This window comes from Orcinus orca, chromosome 10, assembly GCF_937001465.1.
Source record: "Orcinus orca chromosome 10, mOrcOrc1.1, whole genome shotgun sequence".
Lineage (NCBI taxonomy): Eukaryota > Metazoa > Chordata > Mammalia > Artiodactyla > Delphinidae > Orcinus > Orcinus orca.
This window is the reverse complement of record NC_064568.1, coordinates 24,537,225-24,558,457: the sequence shown is the minus strand read 5'-3', so window position 1 is coordinate 24,558,457 and position 21,233 is coordinate 24,537,225. Positions and strand designations below refer to the sequence as shown.

General features: G+C 40.2%; 1 protein-coding gene across 30 annotated transcripts in view; it reads right to left on the bottom strand.

The window, feature by feature from the left end:
• MAGI1 (membrane associated guanylate kinase, WW and PDZ domain containing 1) overlaps positions 1-21,233 on the bottom strand; it is a 617,182-nt gene that overhangs the window by 12,154 nt on the left and 583,795 nt on the right. For 13 of the 30 annotated variants that reach the window (XM_033424840.2, XM_033424841.2, XM_033424842.2 and 10 more), the window contains 5 exons: positions 18,674-18,757; positions 15,756-15,847; positions 13,647-13,839; positions 10,265-10,573; positions 6,721-6,924 (listed from right to left, as the gene is read on the bottom strand). In XM_033424840.2, coding sequence (XP_033280731.1) covers positions 6,721-6,924; positions 10,265-10,573; positions 13,647-13,839; positions 15,756-15,847; positions 18,674-18,757 — 882 coding nt within the window. The remainder of the gene's footprint in view (positions 1-6,720; positions 6,925-10,264; positions 10,574-13,646; positions 13,840-15,755; positions 15,848-18,673; positions 18,758-21,233) is intronic. The other 17 variants (XM_033424843.2, XM_033424849.2, XM_033424855.2 and 14 more) reach the window with 7 other exon arrangements.

The following is a 21,233-nucleotide window of genomic DNA, read 5'->3' as shown; positions in this document are numbered from 1 at the left end:
AGTCAGACTACCTGGCTTTGCAACCCAAACTCTGCAACTTACTGGCTGGGACTTCAGGCAAAGTTACTTAAACTTTCTATGCCTCAGTCTCCTCATCTACACATACAGCATAACAGAAATATCTAAGAACACTGGTGCAAAGATTACCTGGGAGGAAAGTGTTTGGGCTCGTGCCTGGCACATAAAAACTGCTCAAAAAATGATGAGCATCATTTTTATGGGTGGCATGTGTTTATTACTGTTATCACAATATTGAGTATATTATTAGTCCATTTTTATGACTGCAGTTAAGCGGCACAACCAAGGCGATAAATCTAAGTGGTATTTCATAAAGTCTGCCTGCTGTGCCCATACAAAGGACTAGGAGACCGCACAGCCTGTCAATGTGATTTGCCAGTAGTTTCATAAATGTGTATTTTTAAAAACTTCATATCGCTCATTGTAATTAATTTTATGGAGACTCTCTGGGAAATCACAAGATTGCTAGGGCCATGGGGAAATCATCATCAGGATACCAAAAAGAATGTTCCCTTGTAATTAAAGTGATTATAATTACTGAATTGTGCAGAGGTTCCCCTCTAGAGTTCTTGTGTGTTTTTTGTTTTTCTTTAAAAGCTTAAAATCAGTAAGATTTATTTATTTATTTGTTTGTTTGGCTGTACCAGGTCTCAGTTCCGGCATGTGGGATCTAGTTCCCTGACCAGGGATTGAACCCAGGCCCCCTGCATTGGGGGCCCGGAGCCTTAGCCATTGGACCACCAGGGAAGTCCCTCTTGGGTGTTTTTGGTAGCCAGAGTTTTCTAGGCAGGGCAGATCCCATTCTCAAACCATTTTAATACTTATGCCATTTTCAAGGTTTGATGAGATATAATAGATAATCACTCAACATACATATAAATAGAATTTTTATTAATTTTCCTTCCATCATTCCTTTGCTACTTTTCACATATTTATATGCAAATCTGTTTTGGATTGAAGCTTAATTTTAAGCATTTCAAAAATTAACATTTAATATGCAAATGCCTAGCTGAGCCCACTGAATTTTTCTCCTTTTGCTTGTTTTCCTTAATCTGTGAACAACCACCATATCTCGATTGTTTCCAACACGCCAGGCACTGTGTTAGGCGCATTATCACATGTACTATTTCATTTCATCCTCACAACTCAATGAAATAGGTGCAATTAGTTACCCCCACTTTATAGAGACACTGAGGCTTAGAATAAGTAGGCAACACGTCCAAGGTCTTCCGGAGAGCAAGTGGAGGCAATGGGAATTAAACCAAGGGCCTGCCTGATAGTTAACTTTTAGTTTCATTCTGTTTACAAGGGAATTATGCACTGGTATCAAGGAAATCGTATCGGATTGGTACATTCCCTTCAAATAAGCAAGTACTTTTACCTTCCTGTATAAGTACCACCAACTTCACTAAGCAGTATCAGAGATTAATTAAGATACAAAATACCCTGGTTTTGAATTCTAGATTTCCTGGGCCATCTCTGAGCACTAAAATAACTTTTAGTATACCCTAGATTTCCAGGATGCTTTTTAATATCTATTAATATACACTTATATGTTTTTAAATGAGCTTTTACGTCTTCATTTAAAATTAAACCAAGACAGTATGTGCTGAAATTCTCTCCAGCTTTTTAAAATACAAAGATGAAGCCCATTCTCACAAATTTATATCTCTATCCCAAAGCAAAATTTGCCCCATATAATAGAAAAAATGTAAAAGAAGGGCTTGATATAAGAGTACACCCTAGAGGCAGTTTTATAAAGGGGTGTCAAGGTATTTGACTTTTAAAACTCCAAGGCAGATAGATGGACAGACTGGCTGTTTTCATGATAAATTCCAAAAAGTGCCCTACATCCTTTCTTAAACAGTGTTTACACCTGGCTTTAGCTCTCCCAGAGGAATGAAAATGGATATTACTACACTTTCTACAGCAATCGTGTATCAAGACGAGCATATCCTAGCTCTCAAGGCACTGTCACGGTGCCATGCTAAATCAGGGCACTAACTTCTGACAGGAGCGCCGCCTATCTTGGGTTTCAAGTTATCTCCGCGACAAGTGATTACAATTCCAACCTTGCTCCCATGTTAATATCCTTAGCCATCCTTATGGAATCCACGTTACAAGGCCAAGCAAATCGACAACAGATACAGTCATTCCTTTCATAAATATGTTAATGCATAAACACATATGTAATAAATATATGAAGGGAGCATTTGAAAATTTAAATGCCATAAATATATGAAAAGTTTTGGGAGACATTTAAAATGTATATAATGGAAACCCTGCTCTTCCTGCCCGAGTATATGCTAGCTATCATATCCACAGAGTTTTCTGTTAAATAAGTAAACTCTTTTAGGCCTTTGCCAAGGAAATAGCACTATCTATGTTGCCAAGCCCTATTACCTATACAAGCAAATACTTTAAATCAGAGAGATGTGAAGTACAAAAATAGATACATGTATATGCATAAATGAATCACCTTTGCTGTACACCTGAAACTAACACAACACTGTTAATCAACTATACTCCAATAAAAAATAAAAATTAAAAAAGACTCCAGGAGAAAAAAGACTATATTTAAATAATATATTTTTATTTTATTTTTATCCCTTCTTTCTTTCTTTATTTTGGCCGAGCCAGGCGGCACGTGGGATCTTAGTTCCCCAACCAGGGACCTAACCCAAGCCCCCTGCAGTGAAGCATGGAGTCTTAACCACTGGACCACCAGGGAAGTCCCTAAATAATATATTTTTAAGCTCATAAATATTTTCATTACCTTGAACTTGATTCAGTCTGATGATTTTCCATGTGAGCCTGGCTCAGTCAGGGTCTGCTCTGTCTGATTAGAGTCTCATTCCACCCAGATTTCACAGGGTGTTTCTACAGAACACAAGTGGTAGGAAGTATGTGTGGTGTAACTAGTCAAAATTCAAGTTCAAATGCAGTATGTTCAGCCATTCTCTGGGCCTTTCTGTGTTGCCATGATCAATTTCCTATCCCTTGTCCATCTCTCACAGGAGAAGAGGCTCTGCCCCCACTTCATCTCCTATCCTGGTCCCAAAGGTAGTAAAAGCAGAGATGGTGAGAACTCTGAGCCAGGCCTGTCCTAGAACTGTGAAGGCAGGACTTCGAACAACACGATAGTGCCAAATCAAGGGGGTCGTGTTTCAAAGCTTTTGTTGCAGCCAAAAAGGTGAGAAGGAAACAAGAGAGGTACAGTGAGAGAAACTACTTAGGAGTGAAGCTGGAGAATCACGTGACTGATGATAAGAAAAAAGAACATGAGCATGGGACTCCCCTGGTGGTCCAGTGGTTAAGACTGCACTTCCATTGTAGGGGGCACGGGTTCGATCCCTGGCTGGGGAACTAAGATCCCACATGCCGTGCAGTGTGGCAAAAAAAAAAAAAAAAAGAACAAGCAGCATGAGCTAGATAAGGCAGTGGATGGGGAGTGGGTTCTAAGCACTGCCCAACCACTGGTGCATCTTCCTTTTTTTTTCCTTAAATTTGATCATTTTTTTATTTAGAAAACTAAAACAATTTGTTGTAAGAAATCAAAATGATGGTTACAATGCCTTATGTAGAACAGAGGGAAAGTATATAATAAAGTCATTTGGGGACTAATACCAGGTATAGTTTAATCCTTTAAACCGTATATTAATATTTTGGTTGTGAATTTCATTTGGGGACATTCTCGGTCATTAACTATACGCAAATCTCTCCTTAATTCATGACTCCATTAATGGTAGGTGGGTGAGCTCTTAGAGGAATCTCTGGATACACATTTTGCAAATATTTATCCTGAGTTGACATAAGATTCACATGACAGGATAAAGTCAGAGAACACAAATATTAAATGACAGTTTGAAAATGATGACTTCAGTTCAATCCTTGTCACACCTTTGACTTGAACGTCTGATAAAAATAAACCTCAAGAACTTAAAATTGCTCAACCACATTGTGACATTTCAAGACTACGTTGCTTTGTAAGTTTCTCTTTCAGGAACTGTGCAAAGAAAGGATGAGTTAGTCTTCTTCAACTCAGTAATGGACAAGTAACTGTAGCCCAGAAGCTCATATAAAGTGTTTAGCCTGATCTCCTCCAAGTTTGGTCAGCTTATCTCCTGTCTGACTCATAAGAGAGCCTCTTTGTGAAGTGCCTTGTTGGGTTTCTGAGAACAGTACCCTGGACAAGACGTATTTCTAAGAGCTCCAAAGCCACGCTAATGAAGAACTTCAGTCTCCTTGTGAGGATCATGGAACAAAATGCCTCTGGGCTACTGGATCCATTAAATACTAGAGTGAGAGACTGAAGGAGATCAGAGGTCCCTAACATGGAGAGAACACCTTCCTTTTACCTACAATCTACCATGTCCAACACACTTTCACGGAGAGGAGGTGGATCCAGCACGATTTTCTCTTCATCAGATTGTAATGGTCACTCTCTGTCTTCTAGGTTTTTGCAAAATCCTTCTGGATTGCTCCAGCATCTCTCCATCTCTCCAGAAACCTAACTCCCCTGCCTTCACTCTAATTTCCAAGATGGCAACTTTTGGCCCCATTTAAAAGATGAGCATTACAAACCCACCCTCTGGCTGCCAGGCTTGATTTGCTTTACCTGGACTTTGAAAATTACAACGTAATTGGTGAAGAGTTTTATTACCATGGTGATGAATTCCTGAAATATCATGGAATGAAATCACATCCTCGGCAGCACGTCGTTCCTTAACTACACTGTCTCAACTGTAATGTTTACTTTCTTCTAACCAAGATGGCCTGTGATATGCCTGTCTGAATTCTACACTGTTGAAAGACTGAAGTTTTAAAAAATGTCTTTTTATTCACAACTGTTATTGGATGATCTATCTTGCTTTCTATTTTTTGGTGTTCAGGTTCTCCAAAACTATTTTCCCTCGCAGAACATTAAATTAAGTCAACAAGTATGTGCACAGGAGTATAAGTTGCTTCTGCATATCTACATCTTTCCCGATTGTGAACTCTTTTTCTAAGCCCTTCCCTTAAGGAGCACTTTCTTTCCTTCCTTTCTGGAAATTCTCATTCCCACATTAAGACTGACCAACATAGACCCAGCCAGTCAATTCCTGTGTCTCTTTCTTTTGGATTAATTTTTTTGAAATCTCTCCACAGCATGGAGATAAATATATCTGAATTTATATACTACATTAGGCTCTCTCAACAATTTGTCACCAAATTTTTCTGGCCTCCTTCATCCTTTCCATTAGGAACCTATGTTCTATCATCTTGTGATCACTTTCCTAAGTTGTAATAGCTTTCCAGTGTGGTAAATAGGTAGAATGGACTCTAGACCAGATGGTAAATTACTAACCATGCATTTGAGGCAGGCTGAAATAGACCATCATTCAAGGAGCTATTTTTTCCTCTACATTTGGTATGGGGTATTTTGGGTACAGAGGAACCTCTCTGTTCTTAGGACCAACGATGTTCAAATATTTATTGTTCGGTTTTAGATTTTCTTCTTCTGAAAGGCACAGTCTACAGCACTCGAGTTTTAAAATAATATGGCTCACTTTCTAGCAATTAGTATATAAAAATGTTGATCTGCTGAATTACTTTCAGATAAAATCTCTGATTTTCTTATTTTATACATCAGTGGCAGAGAGTTTTATCACAGTTCCCCCATAAACCACAGTTTCCTCTTGAGAAATACTCATTGACTTTTAGAATATATTTTATTTTATAACATATGTAGCAAGAATGAAAAAAAAAAGACACTGAAACATTCTAGGACAACTATCACTTCTTTCCCAAGGGCAAAGTCTGCTTAGAAGGAAGTCAATACACAGGACTTAATTCTCTGAAGGATCTATACTTAGTGACATTAGCGTATCAACTTCATTTTTATTAAATATGAATAATGAGTATTGACACTTTTTGCTGGATAATCTTTGACAGTGGGGGCTGCCCCATGTACTGTAGGAGGTCTAGAAGCATCCCTGCTCTCTACCCACTAGAGGCCATTAGCACCCACTCCAGACAATGCCAAATGTCCCCCCAGGGGACAGAATCACCACTGCTACAAAAGAACCAAAGATTTGAATTGAACCAATCAAACAAATAAACAAGAACAGGCCTAGTTTAATGGAGGCCAGTTAAAATATCAAAAACACAGAGATTTTATTCTTTTTTCATCCACATGCAAAAATTAGGGACAAACCACACAGGCACAAATCCTAATAACCTCCCATTAAATAAAAAACTTTGATACATTCACTTATTCAGATTGGAAAAAAAAAAAGAGCACTGGCTCTGCATTGTCCTTACATAAGTTTTGTGATGTCGCCATACTACGCATTCAGATTTTAGTCATCGTTTTAAAAAAAATCTTTAATAATTGCCAGGTAGAATATCAGACGAGCTTCACCACCTGTACTCAAACTTTTCTGCTGTTTTAAAGACAAGGGCACCAAAGCCAAAATAAATCGGAGAAAGTTAAAGATTTTTCTGAAATGTTTATCTCTGTAGCAAGACAGGGTCCCAGGGCTAGAGGATGAAGTCAAGAGGGTGACGTAAGATTTAGTAACAGTGGCTCATGTTTGCTTGATGAGTATGTTCAGTTAGACATGGATAAGGCTGCCTCTAAGTCAAAACTATTCAATTACATGAACACTAATGATAGAGACAGAGCTGAAGAGAGACACACACACAATAGGTATACTTTACCATCCCCGGGAATGATGCGGAGGGTAACTGTGTTTCCCGCTTCCTTGATGAGGTTGACAATGTCGGAATGGGACTTGTTGGTGATGGAACATCCATTTACCGCCAAGATCCGGTCTCCTACTTTCAGCTTGCCACATCGGTCAGCAGGGCTCCCCTCAATAATCCGACCTATTTTGTGAGGCATGGCCACACATGCATTGCCTGCTTTGATAGTCAGTTTTAATTTTTTTTAAGTTACATGGGAATAGAGTGAAGGGAGGAGAAAAAGGGTTGAGAAGGGAAAGAGAAGGTTAAGTGTTAATTAATTAAAGCATTAAGCAAATGTTATTAAAGGAGAACTCTGTGCCGGGGCTCAAAACATTGGCAAAGTTCCAGGCGTTTGTTTAAGAAGTTACAACCCTGATAAATGATAGTTCATTGCTGCAGTTCTTTCCCGATTCAAAAGAAGTGGGGACCCCAAGCTTCCCTCCTTCAATCAGTGGCAAAATTTGGGATCTTTAGGAACTGCTAAAATTCTCAAGAGCCCCAAAAATAACTTGCCGTAGGCTTATTTGGGGGCTGCAAACGTGAAACCCAGAGCTGGGAGGGAGGCTTTTGCGCATTCTGTGTTCAAGTCACATCATTTTCGCCAGGTGTTGCTTACACTTCTGCCAATGTTTTGTTCTTTCTCCATTTAGAAAAAATAATCACTGGGCGGCTGGTGAGGCCTAGGAGTCTGCTAGCGCCAAAAATGCAATCTAAAAATGCCTAATAGACAAACACTTAGACTTTCTGCCTTCTATTCAGAATGATGAAAGGTTTAGCAAAAGGGCACATATGAGATGAGCCAAGAAGGCACCCAACCTTGACACGTATTTTTCCTTTTATGACCTTTGCTCAATCAGCCTCTCTCATGTGCTTTCAGAGAAGGGCCCAAATGGCTCATTAGCTCTGAAATCCTCCTTGTTCTCATAAAAATCCCCTCAAAGGAATAAGAAAATCTAGTACATACTCAGGCTGAGGACAGTGAACCAAAGCTAGGTTCAAATCATTCCTCAACCCTTTTCCTTTAATCATTTCCTTTGTCCTGATCAGTTACTACACAGCTACGAGAGGAAAAACCAGGAAAAGTGCATTTGAAGAAGAAGGTTTACTGTGTGCTCTGAGGCATTTCATGTCACAACCAAGAGCGTTGGTAACTTTTAAAGAGAGGTGGAAAATTGGCTTTGACGCCTGACACAGGGTTTCCAGATAATTGCATACTGACTTTCAAACTTTCTTAGGCATATTCACTGATTCTGAGAGTTTGTCTTCCTGGGGGCTGTAAAGATAGTTGTATACTTGAGCCACTGTGGGAAAAGGTGTCAAAACTAACATGGGAGATGTTGAAACTAACTGAGAGGACTCTTCCGTCCTAATTTAGAGAAAATGTGTGGGAAAATGAGCTACAATTCCTTTGAATTTCAGCATATTTGCCTGAGTCTGTATCACGGGATTTAAGGTCAAGGTCAAAGAATCTTTCAAAAGGCAGTTAAACAGTCTTCTGGAACAAGCAACAAGCAGGTGTGGTGGAAAGCCTCCATACCCAAATTCAAGGTCTTGATTAAATTTAGCCCATCTCCAAGGACAAGTCCCATGGGAAAGGTATCATACAGCAGGTGGGAGGAAAGCTTCGCATAGCTCAGAAGTCTCATGCAAGGTATTAGGGAAAGTTTAATTTGTTTGTATTAAGAGCCAGAGGAAAGCAATCAAAGACCAAACTGTGGGTGAAGTCATTCCGTATTCATTAAATAACACAGACATAGCTGCTATTTCATTCTAGAAAGGGAAACTGAGAACTCTGAAATCCTGAGAACATCACAGGGTACATGGGGACAAACTGTAGATCTAAAGAAAATAACTTGAGATTTCTTCCCCCCCCGCCTTTCTTTTTATTTTTAAATTAAGCAGAAAAGTCTCCAAAACTAATGGAAAAACCAAAAAACAACCTTGCCTTGAGGTCAAGTCACCCACCACCCGTGACATGCTGTGATAATGTTATTAATGGAGCTCACAGAAGCACTGTTAGTAATGGGTGTTTGTTTCGGCAGCCACACATGCATGGAACTGGCTTAACTCACTGTCTCCTAATGAACGCACCTTAGTGGGAAATGGCTTTAGCAGGAAGCAATGTACCAAGACTAAATGGAGGCAAACGGAGTTGTACCGGGGCAGAAAGCTAACGGGAGGGAGCACCTAGCTGATGTCAGCCAACAAACGACCTGGGCCACGGGTCCTCAGATTCCTTGTGGGTAAGTCATTTGGAAACAGAGGTGAAGTACATTTCAAAGCCTGCACAGCCCTTCCCTGTCTCCCACCATATTTCAGATTAATTAACAAATGTGCTTGGGGAAAATAACAAATGATGTTTTATTTAATGAAGAAGGTGATCAGTTTTGGAGTACATACTTATAATCCATCCTAATAGGAAACAGATTCATAGATTCCTAGTTCCTGGAATCACCTGGCTTCCTATTTGTCTCAGCTATTGCACCCAGCAGGGAGTTAGCCTTCTGAGAGGGTGACAGCTGTGTTTCTCCATACTCTGCTGAAACCCCCAACATCTGGATGAGACAGGACGATCATCCCTGCTACAATTCAAGGGCAGTGAAGACAAGCGGCTCTGAACTCAGATTTTAATTAGATTCTTAACCAGGCAACAGTAAACATATTATTTTAAATTAAAATTTTAAAATTTCAGGCGGGGATAGAGTAGAGAAAGGACAAGATGAAGGGGCATTTCATATATATTTTTACTCCTTATACCTGTTTTTTTCCCCTGGCATTTATTTCTACAACCATATGCTTCTTTTAAAAACTCCTACACCGGGACTTCCCTGGGGGCGCAGTGGTTAAGAATCCACCTGCCAATGCAGGGGACACGGGTTCCAGCCCTGGTCCGGGAAGATCCCACATGCTGCAGAGCAACTAAGCCCGTGCGCCACAACTACTGAAGCCAGCTCTCCACAACTAGTGAAACCCACACGCCTAGAGCCCGTGCTCCGCAACAAGAGAAGCCACCGCAATGAGAAGCCTGCACACCGCCATGAAGAGTAGCCCCCGCTCGCGGCAACTAGAGAAAGTTGCGCGCAGCAACTAAGACCCAACGTAGGCAAAAGTTAATAAATAAATTTATTAAAAAAAAAAAAAAAAAACACTCAGACCTTCTGAGGCAACTGCTATGATTGATATCCTGCTCAGAACTTTGCAAACGGCTTTCTCTAGCAAGAATTTCTCACACTCAATCCTGTCAAGGGTCTGCTTTGCAAATTTCACCTATGTGTGAAATTGTCTGCCTGTGAACACGCAATCAGAATGGAAGCTGAAGGGTTAAAAACAAAAAATCCCAGCCTTCAGGAGGGTTTGAAAAGCCACCCAACTAACTCCATCCTCAATTAAGACTTTCATCATCTGAAGCGGAAAGCATGAAAAGCATTTCTGTTAATGAGATTTTGGCTGTCTTTTACTTGCCATAGAACAGTCCCGGGCATCCCAGGAAACACTGGGGAGAAGTGACCGCACTCACCGAATGTAGTCCCTGCCTCAGGCCTGCTCACCGACGACACAATGACGAAGCCGAAGCCCTCGTTCTCCCCGCGCCGGATCTCCACGTCGTAGGGCTGGACCACGGTGCTCACCACGCCGGTGCTCACCACGCCGCTGCCGCCGCCGCCGCCGCTGCCAATGCCGCTGGTGCTGCCGCTGCCAGAGCTCACCGTGTTCAGGGAGTTCTGGCTGCCCTGCGGAGTGCGCTTCTCCTCGGTCAGTGAGGCCGGCTGGTTGCTACTGTGATGGGAGGAGGCTGGCGAGGGCACCTCGTTCTCTGTTTTGGAGGCTGTGCAAGAGATTCACTTCTCAGTTACCCGCCTTTGCGAGAAACGTGCCCTGCCTGCCACCCCTTCCTCCTTCCCCCAAGGCTCCGCAGCTATGACAGCTATGACAGCAACTGGCCTCACAGAACTGAGATACAGGGATTGAAAAGAGCTGATGGAAAAACAGCAAAGGGGACACCCCAATTCTGTATCATTTACAGCAATATTGTATCTCAGCATCTGCATACAGACTCAAATTTGCAGCAAGATCGGCCCACTCTGAAATATTTCCCGGTTCACAAATCAAAAACCAACCCCTGGACACTATGATGACTGAAATGAGTCAGACAAAGACAAATGCTGTATGAGATCACTTATATGTGGAATCTAAAAAATACAACCAACTAGTGTATATAACAAAAAAGAAGCAGACTCACAGATATAGAGAACAAACTAGAGATTACCAATGGGGAGAAGATGGGGGGTGGGGCAATATAGAGGTAGGGGATTAAGAGGTACAAATTATTAGGTATAAAATAAGCTACAAGGATATATTGTATGACACGAATATAGCCCATATTTTATGATAACTATAAATGGAGTACAACCTTTAAAAATTGTGAATCACGGCCTTGCACACCTGTAACTTACATAATATTGTACAGCAACTGGACTTCAATGAAACAAACAAACAAAAATGACCCACTGAAGGATGTATAGGTGTGGCCCACAGCAAGGGTGACTACCTTTTTTGCCTCAGAGATATGCCCTTCACTGCACTCAAATTGTCATTACCCTCAAGTCACATTCTGCTCAGATGTGCAAACAGTTTTGCTTTGCTTTTTCCATCACCGGAGACATGGCAAGCTGACAGTACCATTAAGATTTCCCTACTGTGGGATTCCTGACAACACCTGTCAGAGGTATACTTAGCGTCTCTTCCTCGCTTCCAGATGTCAATGATCTACTCCGATCACGCAATTGGATACATTAGCCTCCCTCAGAATTCGTTTGATCAAATTTCAGTTTTATTGCTTTCTCAAGTGACAGGGTAAAGCTCTCCTAAACAGCCACCGTAGTAGGTGGGACCGACTTAGCTTTCATGTCAACAGCAAAATGTGTGTTCAGGGTTTGGATAGGACGACTAAATTTATTCCCCAAAGCATCCCCTTTCACAGATTTCATTTGTAGTGTAGTAAAATATACAGAACATAAAACTTATTATTTTGACCATTTTAGGTGTACAGTTCAGTGGCATTAAGCACAGAAACACTGTTATGCAGCCATCCCCACCATCCATCTCCAGAACCCTTTCATTTTCCAGAACTGAAATTCTGTACCCATTAAACACTAACTAATCACTCTCCCCTCCCCAGTCCCTGGTACAGCCAGCATTCTACATTCTGTCTCTATGACTCGACTACTCGAGGTACCTCATGGAAGTGGAAGCATATAATATCTGTCCTTTTGTGACTGGCTTATTTCCCTTAGCCTTATGTCTTTTCAAAGACTGAACATGCCTTTAACCCAGAGCTTAAAAACCCCAATATTTAAGATCTAAAAAATACATCTGAAACAAACAAAAATCACATTGCTCTACTATTTTTATTTGGACCAGTGAAGTCAGAAAGTTTTCATCTCATCTCAAAAGCCATTTCTGATTGCTGCTACTGGTTGCGTGGGATACTACGTTAAGATCCTGAGGCCATAAATGAGCTCTAGGGACGTAAGTGATTAACACTTTTTTCATGGCTGCAACAGGTAGGGCTCTCACACTGGAATCTGATATAATTCTTTTGTAATTAATTATATACCATTTAAATGAGCTCTATAATTTTTTTTTGGGGGGGGGGCATGCCAGGAGGCATATGGGATCTTAGTTCCCCAACCAGGGATCGAACCCATGTCGCCTGCAATGGAAGCGAGGAGTCTCAACCAGTGGACTGCCAGGGAAGTCCCCATGAGTTATTTATTTATTTTTTTTTAAAACAAGATGCCAGTTGATTTTATCTGATAAACAGGTGTTTCACTAGTATTACAGCTATGGAGAATTCCTAATATTTCACGTCATCCTGCTTCAATAATTCAACTGATACCACATGGAATCTGCCTCTTCTGCATTCTGGGTTCTGTCTTGAATACCTGGAGGCAGGGGCTGCAGGCAAACATGGTGAATGAATGGGAAGGGCAGACATTTACCCAATACTGCCTCAAAATGGCAGATTCTGATACGGAAGTGAACCACGATGCCCAAGGATGGCAAGAAGGGAAGGCTAAACTCAGCAGACAGTTGGAGGAAGGAGGGAATTTCTGAGGGTTTTACAGATAAGGTTATCTTTGAGTTGGGCCTGGAAGGATGTATACGAATTTGAGTTGCAGGAGGAAGGACTGAAACATGACCTAGAACTGGCCAGCGCTACAACTTGCTTATAGTGAAAAACGTAAAAATTAAAATAGTTTAATACATATGACTGTCAACAACAGAGCAGCTTTTTTATGAGTTTATTTGGCAGTGCAAACCTAATTTTTGCTCTCTTAATTTGAAGCTACAATTCTCCTAACCTCTTTTGCTGAGAATTCCCATCAAGTGAAGAGAATGACTAAGTTCTGTTTAGCAAGGGGATGGAGGGAGGTGACATATATATTCAACTAGGCTTCTTCTAAAAGCCTTTGCTGAACATGTACGGATGGCACATTAAAGTCTTTATTTATTTATTTTTTTTTTTGCGGTACGCGGGCCTCTCACTGTTGTGGCCTCTCCCGTTGCGGAGCACAGGCTCCGGACGCGCAGGCTCAGGGGCCATGGCTCACAGGCCCAGCCGCTCCGCGGCATGTGGGATCCTCCCGGACCGGGGCACGAACCCGTGTCCCCTGCATCGGCAGGTGGACTCTCAACCACTGCGCCACCAGGGAAGCCCCATTAAAGTGCTTTTAAGTGACAGTAGTTTTGAAGGGTTCCATCTGGAAATTCTGAGCTTAATCACATTCATAAACATTTGCTAAAATACATGCTTGAGGAGACGGACACAGGAAAGGGGCCTCTTCTGTGCATAAAGTGACAAGGCACTGTCTAAAGGGATGAATGAAAAAACATACCTGCAAACACCACTTTACGCCGCACTGTGAGATTGACGTGACCTTGCTTGGCGGCTTGTTGCATAAGCTGGACCACAAGCTGGTGTGATTTGCCAATGACTGGTGTCCCATCCACACAGATTAATTCATCCCCAGACCTCAGGCGGCCGTCTGTATCAGCAGCACCCAGTGGTACGATGTGACCGATATAAATCTGTTGAGTAATTGGACGATGGATGAAACACTGACCTTTTGGTTTACTATTACAGGCACACCTCGGGGATATTGCAGGTTCGGTTCCAGACCACCGCAATAAAGCTAATGTCACCACAAAACAAGTGACATGAATTTGTTGGTTTCCCAGTGCACATAAAATTATGTTTACACTATACTGTAGTCTTAAGTATGCAATAGCATTATGTCTAAAAAAAAAGTACATACCTTAATTTAAAAAATACTTTATTGTTAAAAATGCTAACCATCATCTGACAATGTAGGGCTGCCATCAAACTTCAATTTGTAAAAAAATGTACTATCTGTAAAGCACAATAAAATGAGGTTTGCCTGTAAAACGATGGCCTTCACAACCTGAGAACAATTCAGTTCATTCATTCATGTCTGCATCCATGCCACAAACCCTTACTGAGTGCCCACTGGGTACCAGGTGCTGTGCTAGGTGATACAATAATTCTTAAATGGAAAAAATAACTTTTTCTTGTTTAGTACCCTGACATTTATCTGTGGTTTGCTGACTCATTGTTTTTTCCCCTTTGCAAAAATAAATCATTTTACTCCCTTCATTGGCAAAACTTTTCCCCCTTTTCTATCCACCTAAGAGGCCTCTGTTCAGAAAACTCTACTAATTATAATAGTCATACAACTTTGCTTTAAAGGTCAGCATGTGCCTAGCAAAAGGGAATGCATGGTAAGTGGTGCTAAATGAAGGGATGAATCAAGCCAAGTCTGGTTGGGCATCCCTGTTTTCATAGTCTATAGCACCTGCATGCAGAGCAGGTCTTTATATTTCGTGTCTTGCTGTTGTTATACTAACCATTCACTAAACTTTAGCTAAAATATTTGCGCCTTGCTTGCCTTCTCTCTAGATAATGATGCTACAGCGATCTTTACATGGCATTTGTCATTTACAAAGAACTTTGACAGAAGAGTGCTTAAGAACATGTACTCTGGAATCACACCCTTTCCAGTCCCTCCATTTACTAACTCTGCAATGCCAGGCAGGTTCATTAACCTTTCGGTGTCTTTATTTCATGATTTGAAAAATGGGACAGATTCATAGATTTGATGGATACATGAGAAGAATGGGTGTTAGAAGCCTTTAGCATAGCACCTGGCCCATAGTAAGCACTCAAGAAACCACAGCTATTTTTACTGTGATGAGGAAATGAACAATACTTATCTTTAGTTCTCTTTTCCCCTTTCAAAAGAATCCTGTGACGTTCTCCTCAATTTATTCTAAAGATGAGGCCTGGAGAGGTTAAATGTCTCCTGATCCTTGTTCAGGGTTCTTTCCCTAATTTTGTAAAGAGCGTGGTCCTACTTTCTCTAACCTTTCATAATGCCTTGTCAAGCGCTCTCTGTCCTAACTACTCAATATACAAAGCCAACTACCTGCTGGCAGATTTAACAGAATTGGCCAGAAGGATCAAGCCACTGTATTCCCAGTTGATGTCTATTCCTATTTTGCTTTTCGGTTCCCTTTTCTCTGATCAGGAGCTCCAGACGCTGCAGCTGCCGCTTTCCACAAACAAAAACACACACTTTATAGAAAGGATCTAGTCCCTTCTTTATCAAGACGGAAAGAGTTCACAAAATCCAAAGAATAACCCCTAGTGCTTAAGATGAAACAGTCAGGGAATATATATATATATAAAATTATATTTATATACAACTGAATCACTTTGCTGTACAACAGAAATTAGTACAACATTGTAAATCAACTATACTCCAATAAAATTAAAAAAAAAGACGAAACAGGGGTGCACCTGGTGGGACTCAAATCTTGCTGATTTGTCACTGCTGCCAATTTGCTTTGAAGTCTTAGAAAACTGCACGGGGTGGTGCGGGGTAGAGTGGGATGGGGGGCAAGGGGCAGGGAGACAAAAGACTCACAGGTTCCCCTGGTTCATTGCCACCCAGAATCCTAAATCCAAATCCAGTTTCTTTTCTCCAGAGGAAGATGTCCTGTTCTTGATAATCTGGAACTGCAGAGAGGGATGAGGGAGAGAGAGATTATTTCTCGGATAAAAGGAATCAGAGCCCTAAGGCGAACACAGTTAACAGGACCAATACTGATGGTGTTGGAGCAGATGACAGCGTTCCAATACACACAAGTAAACAAAATAATCTGGACGGGTGCAATAACAGAGGACACTGGGTGAGAGTTAATGGTAGGAATAGTCATTGAGCCTTACGATTTTTTTCAAAGGACTAGTCACTGTTTGATAATTCCTAATCAAGCCATTATCCCTGATGAAGGCTGCAGTCAGCACTCACCACTCTCCTGGGTATTGTTGCAAGGGGAATTAGATAAATGAAACTCATCAGGCTCTGCATCACAAAGTGGGTGCCCATGTCTGAGGAAGGAGCTCATGCTGTCAGAGTGACCTCTGAAGTAGAGGTTGGCTCCGAGGATTTAGAAGACCTGTTAAGTGCCTGATGTTATCAACTAGAAGATGCAAGAAAACAGCTTGAGGTAAAAAGTGTTCTCAATTAAAAAAAAGAAAATCACTTCTTTTTTCCCTTAAAGTAATCAAGACTAGCAATGCCAAGAATATGATCTGTTAGATCATTTTTGCCAAAAGAGTTACTCTCAAACATCCTAATTATTTCCAAATTTATAAAAATTACTATGATTTCACTGCTATTATGAAAAAGTAGTCAGCCTTCTATATCCTTAAGATCACTGGTGAGAACAAAATTGTCCCATATCTATGAACCATATTTCATCACTAAAATAAGTGCTTTATTCCAGTATTTGCCTATAATATTTCACCACTATAAGTATTCATTTATTATCTAACAGCTTGATATTTTACTTTTAAAATTCAGTAATAGTCCAGGGCTTTCAAATGGAAATCTCATTTTTTTTTAAAAGTAGTTTCCTTAAGAACATGCTTACTGTACATGAGATTGTCCTATATAACACTCTCTTACTTAACTAAAGTAATAAAAAAAGGGGTACTTCTATTTAATTCTTACTTAATATTTTAGTGTTTAAGTAGTATGTTTTCCAGTCTGTAAAATGACAAATCTTTTATTTAAAGAAAAAAAATATAATTTAGTGGCCATGAATCCTAAAGGAGATTTTCAAATACTGTTCTGCAGAATTTCTGTTTCTTTAATTCCTTGGCTTTGGGGCTGAAGGAGTTGTGTATGTACTGAGAACTTAATTCCCATCTTCTCTGATTTTGTACAGTGGAATAGGGAAGAAGAAGGTGGTTGTTTAGACTTCAAGCTACCGAGAGATGTCCCTTTTTCGGGACTCACCCACGAGCTTACAATGTATGCCGAGAGAGAAGAAACTAAATGAACACGTAAGCACCAGTCAGAGAATCGAATATTCGTGCTTGAGCTATCTTAATGCCATGCTTTCACGGGAGCTTCTTATCCAATGCTTTTTTATTATAATTGCTGAGGCTAAGCTGTAAGATGCCATGGTACATGGAGTTAGGCTACAGCACGGGACACAATTCGAGAACGGTATTTTCTTCAGCATGCTAAGGTAACAATATTTTCTTTCTGTTTGAGTAGCTGGCTATTGTTTCAAAAGTCTCATTGAAACAACAAATTAAATCAGGTTGAGTCTCCGTCGTCTTTGGTTCACTCAAGCTGGAGGATTATTACCAAAACAGACCACGGGTGCTTTCCAGCCAGCACTAGGTTCTTGGCAGAGTGCTTGAAATCTGATGAGCCCTTCTGTGAACAAGGGAAAGACCTCTGCAGAGACCTCCAGCTCAGACCAATTTTTTCTGCAGCATCATTTAACACAGGAACACCTGCCCATCCTACAGTGTCACCAAATGTAGCAAGTTTCTGCCTTTTATTGCTCAGTTAGGAGTAAGCCACCATGGGATGGGCAATTATGGCCAACAGACTTAGGCTTATCATACAGTTCAGTCCATTGGAAAAAAAATTGTTCCTCTGAGAATTAATAAACAGACGGCAAATTTATTTAAAAAGCTTCCTATTGAAAATGAAGATGCCCAATGACAGACACCAAGGATGTAGAAGATGCCAATGATGAGCCTTTCAGGAAAACACACACAAACACAGATGTGTTACAAAGAAAGTCTTTTGGTCCTTGAACTTGGGCATCTCGACAATTATATTCTTCTACGAACCAAATGCCATGTTCTAAATATATAACTTTGGTGATCAATCAGTACTGAAACATATTAGAGAATTACAGAATGATGTTTCTCTTCTTTGTCCTCTGCTGTCCCTTCTTAGCAAGGGCACTAAAGTTTCTAAACTATTCCCCCAAACATTTTTTGTTCTCTTCTTTATTTCAGGCAGATTTTATTAGAATTAAGTTTTCAGGAGGCAGCAGGGTAGAACCATCTTTCTGATATTACTATCACCCCCCCCCCTTCTTTTTGAGACTAAATTAAGAAGAGCTAAGAAAATCTCATCCAGCTCTCTTCACTTCTAAGCCCTGGTACAGGGGACAATCAGAGCAGCTCATTTCCTTTGGTAATTCCACCAATGACCCAATAAAGCAGTCAAAAGACTTCCTTTGATAATTACAAAAAATGGAATCACCATGTTTGCAGAGATCTCCCCTGGCATCTCTATTACTACAGACACACAACACATTTACAGACTTGGTTAAAAAATGCCCATCACTTTTAATTTCATCTTGTCTTTGCTCTAGCCTTGGTCAATAAAAACACCCCAAACACTTCTGTTCATGGCATCCCTCTTTCTTCCCTCCTTTTTCTGAGTTTCTTTCTAGCCCCCTAGAGCAATGGGAACATCAAACAGGATGAGTAATAATGGAGAAATGAAAGTTTTCAGCAGATCCTTACTCTGACATTCTCCAAAATTCGTGGAATTGATTTCTTTGTCTCTTTCACCCTTGCTCAATCCCGATGCAGGCGAAGGTGACATAGCTGGAATAGTAATGTCACAATTTTGCAAAGCTGAATGTACGTGTTTTCTCTTAGTTCATTTTAATTTAGTTTTGATTGATAAGGAAGGTGCAGTTAAGCTTTCACAATAAAGGTCAAGGCTGCTGTGGATTTTAAAAGACTATGGTTTGATTCTTCTTTTTTCCCACCGTACTTCTCTTGTCAAAAAGCTAGAATTTACAACTGTACCGCCGAGAATTTCACAGAACTACCTTTACCATCCTAGACTCTTCCTATTTAATTATACCCTGAAGTACCCATTCTCTTATGACCTTGTTTGAATCATGTCATGAACTTGAGATTTGTCTAACCCCTTATTTCCTTTCGAAAAAATTTAAGCATACTTTTGTCACAGCCACATTACTGTGTTTATTTAAAATAGTATCGAGTTCCTGCTGGGATTAATTCTTGGGCTAAAACCTGTTCAGATGAATTCTAGGGCAGTTCAACCAAAATAGCCTTTTGTTTAGTGACACAAATCATCAGATCTGGCCAAGAGCTGAACAAATACACAAATAAGAACTGTCATAATAGCTCTTAAAATCTAGACATACACCCAAGCTCCTTAAACTATGATAAAGGAGCTGTACACCAATTCCAGACCATTAAGCATGTCTCTCTCGAGGGACACGTGTACGCTGGTTAAAATGACAGCTTTGTCATTTTTCTTTCCCAACTCTTTTGTGAACAGGCAAAGTTTGAACTGCAAGCTTTAGATTTTGTTTCACAGTGAACACTAGTGGGTACTAGCTGCTCTTCCTGAACACTTATAAATAAGATTGCATCGATGCCATTTTTAAAAGATGTACACAACTGGCATGTTATCTAGAGAAAATACAAACAGGCAACATGGCTTTTAAAGGACTTCCAAGCATGCTTTTTCTTTCTTTTTTTTTTTTTAATAAATCTCGGGTTTTTTCGGATTTTACTTTATTATTTTTTTAATACAGCAGGTTCTTATTAGTTATCTATTTTATACATATTAGTGTATATATGTCAATCCCAATCTCCCAGTTCAACCCACCACCACCCATGCATGTTCTTAATTGAACACTTAAGCTCTTCAGAGGGATTTATTAACACATCTGTAATTCAGATCGATTCAACTGGACACTGCTGTTTTGACAGATGGCCATATCAAGAATGCTATATTTTGCACGGTATTCAGACCATGTGAAGGAACTGGATCAGAGACTTGGTAAGAATCTTCACATTGTCCTTTACAATAAAATAAAATATGAGGAAAATATATTTTCCCAAAAAAGGAAATTAAGGGTACAATTAAGATGTTACTGCTGACTTTAATTTTCTTGTTTTTTTTCCTGGAGTACTTTGCTCATTTTAATATGTCTTGGGGAAAGGGGCAGGGAATCACATCTAATGAGGCTACATGCTTTACTTTTTCATTTTTTCCCAAAAGACAAGATAAAAAAACAGCCTAAGGGAATGGCAGAAACTGATCTGGGATAGAGCCAAATACTGATTAAAAGACAAGATTAAAAAAAAAAAGACAAGATTGACGTAGGTTCATTCATAGGTACTGTGAAAAAAAGAAAATCTGTGACAGATACTGAATAATTATCATGGAGGGAAAAGTCTCATCATTATCCTGATTTAGTGGTGAGGAAGAAATCTATGTGAATTTTAACATCGGTCAGGTTGCTACAATCACTCAATTATGGAGCGTCTAATCAGCAAAAAAACCTGATTCTCATTTGTGCTGCTAGATCCTGTTCCTTAGATGTTCAAGAAAGTTAAGGCCTAAACTGGCACCATTACAAATATCTCAGTCTGCCTCTCATTCAATGCTTAGAGCAGCTGGCTGTGGCAGAATTACATATTTTTCTTATTTTTTTTCTGGTGAAAACTTTTTTAAAAAAATGGATTAAATACCAAATTCTGAAGAAATACTGCTTCCATCAAGGTAAAAATGCCATCTGAGCTACAGCCTCCTATTCTTTGGGTGCACTAGAATTGTCTGTCAGTCCATGAGGCCCACACCAGCACTTCAGAACCTGATTTACTTTACTGCAAAAAGATTCATACATGGGAAACTCAGTCATAAATGTGTACTCTACTGAGAAAAGCAGGGGCATAGTCAACAAAGCAGTTATCTCCACATCAACTGAAGTTGGGTCACTGATTGGAGGACCTGCATGATTAAAGAGAAATGTGAAGGGAATGTGAAAATATTCCTCTTTGGAAAACATTTCTTCCATGAAATCATTCCAATTAGTGAGAAGACACAGTGAGAACAGACACCAGGTTCATGCTTAGCAACTACTGCTTACAAGGGATGTTCCAAATGGAACTTCATTTCCTCTGGCCCGGAGTGAGGTGTACTCAGGGGTCTTTCTAGTCCAGGGACTAAATAAACCCCTTCTCAAGTTAGGCTTTTGCCAGCACAGTGAAGCCTTAGTCAAACAGCCTACTTAATTCCACGCACTATGGTAGTAGA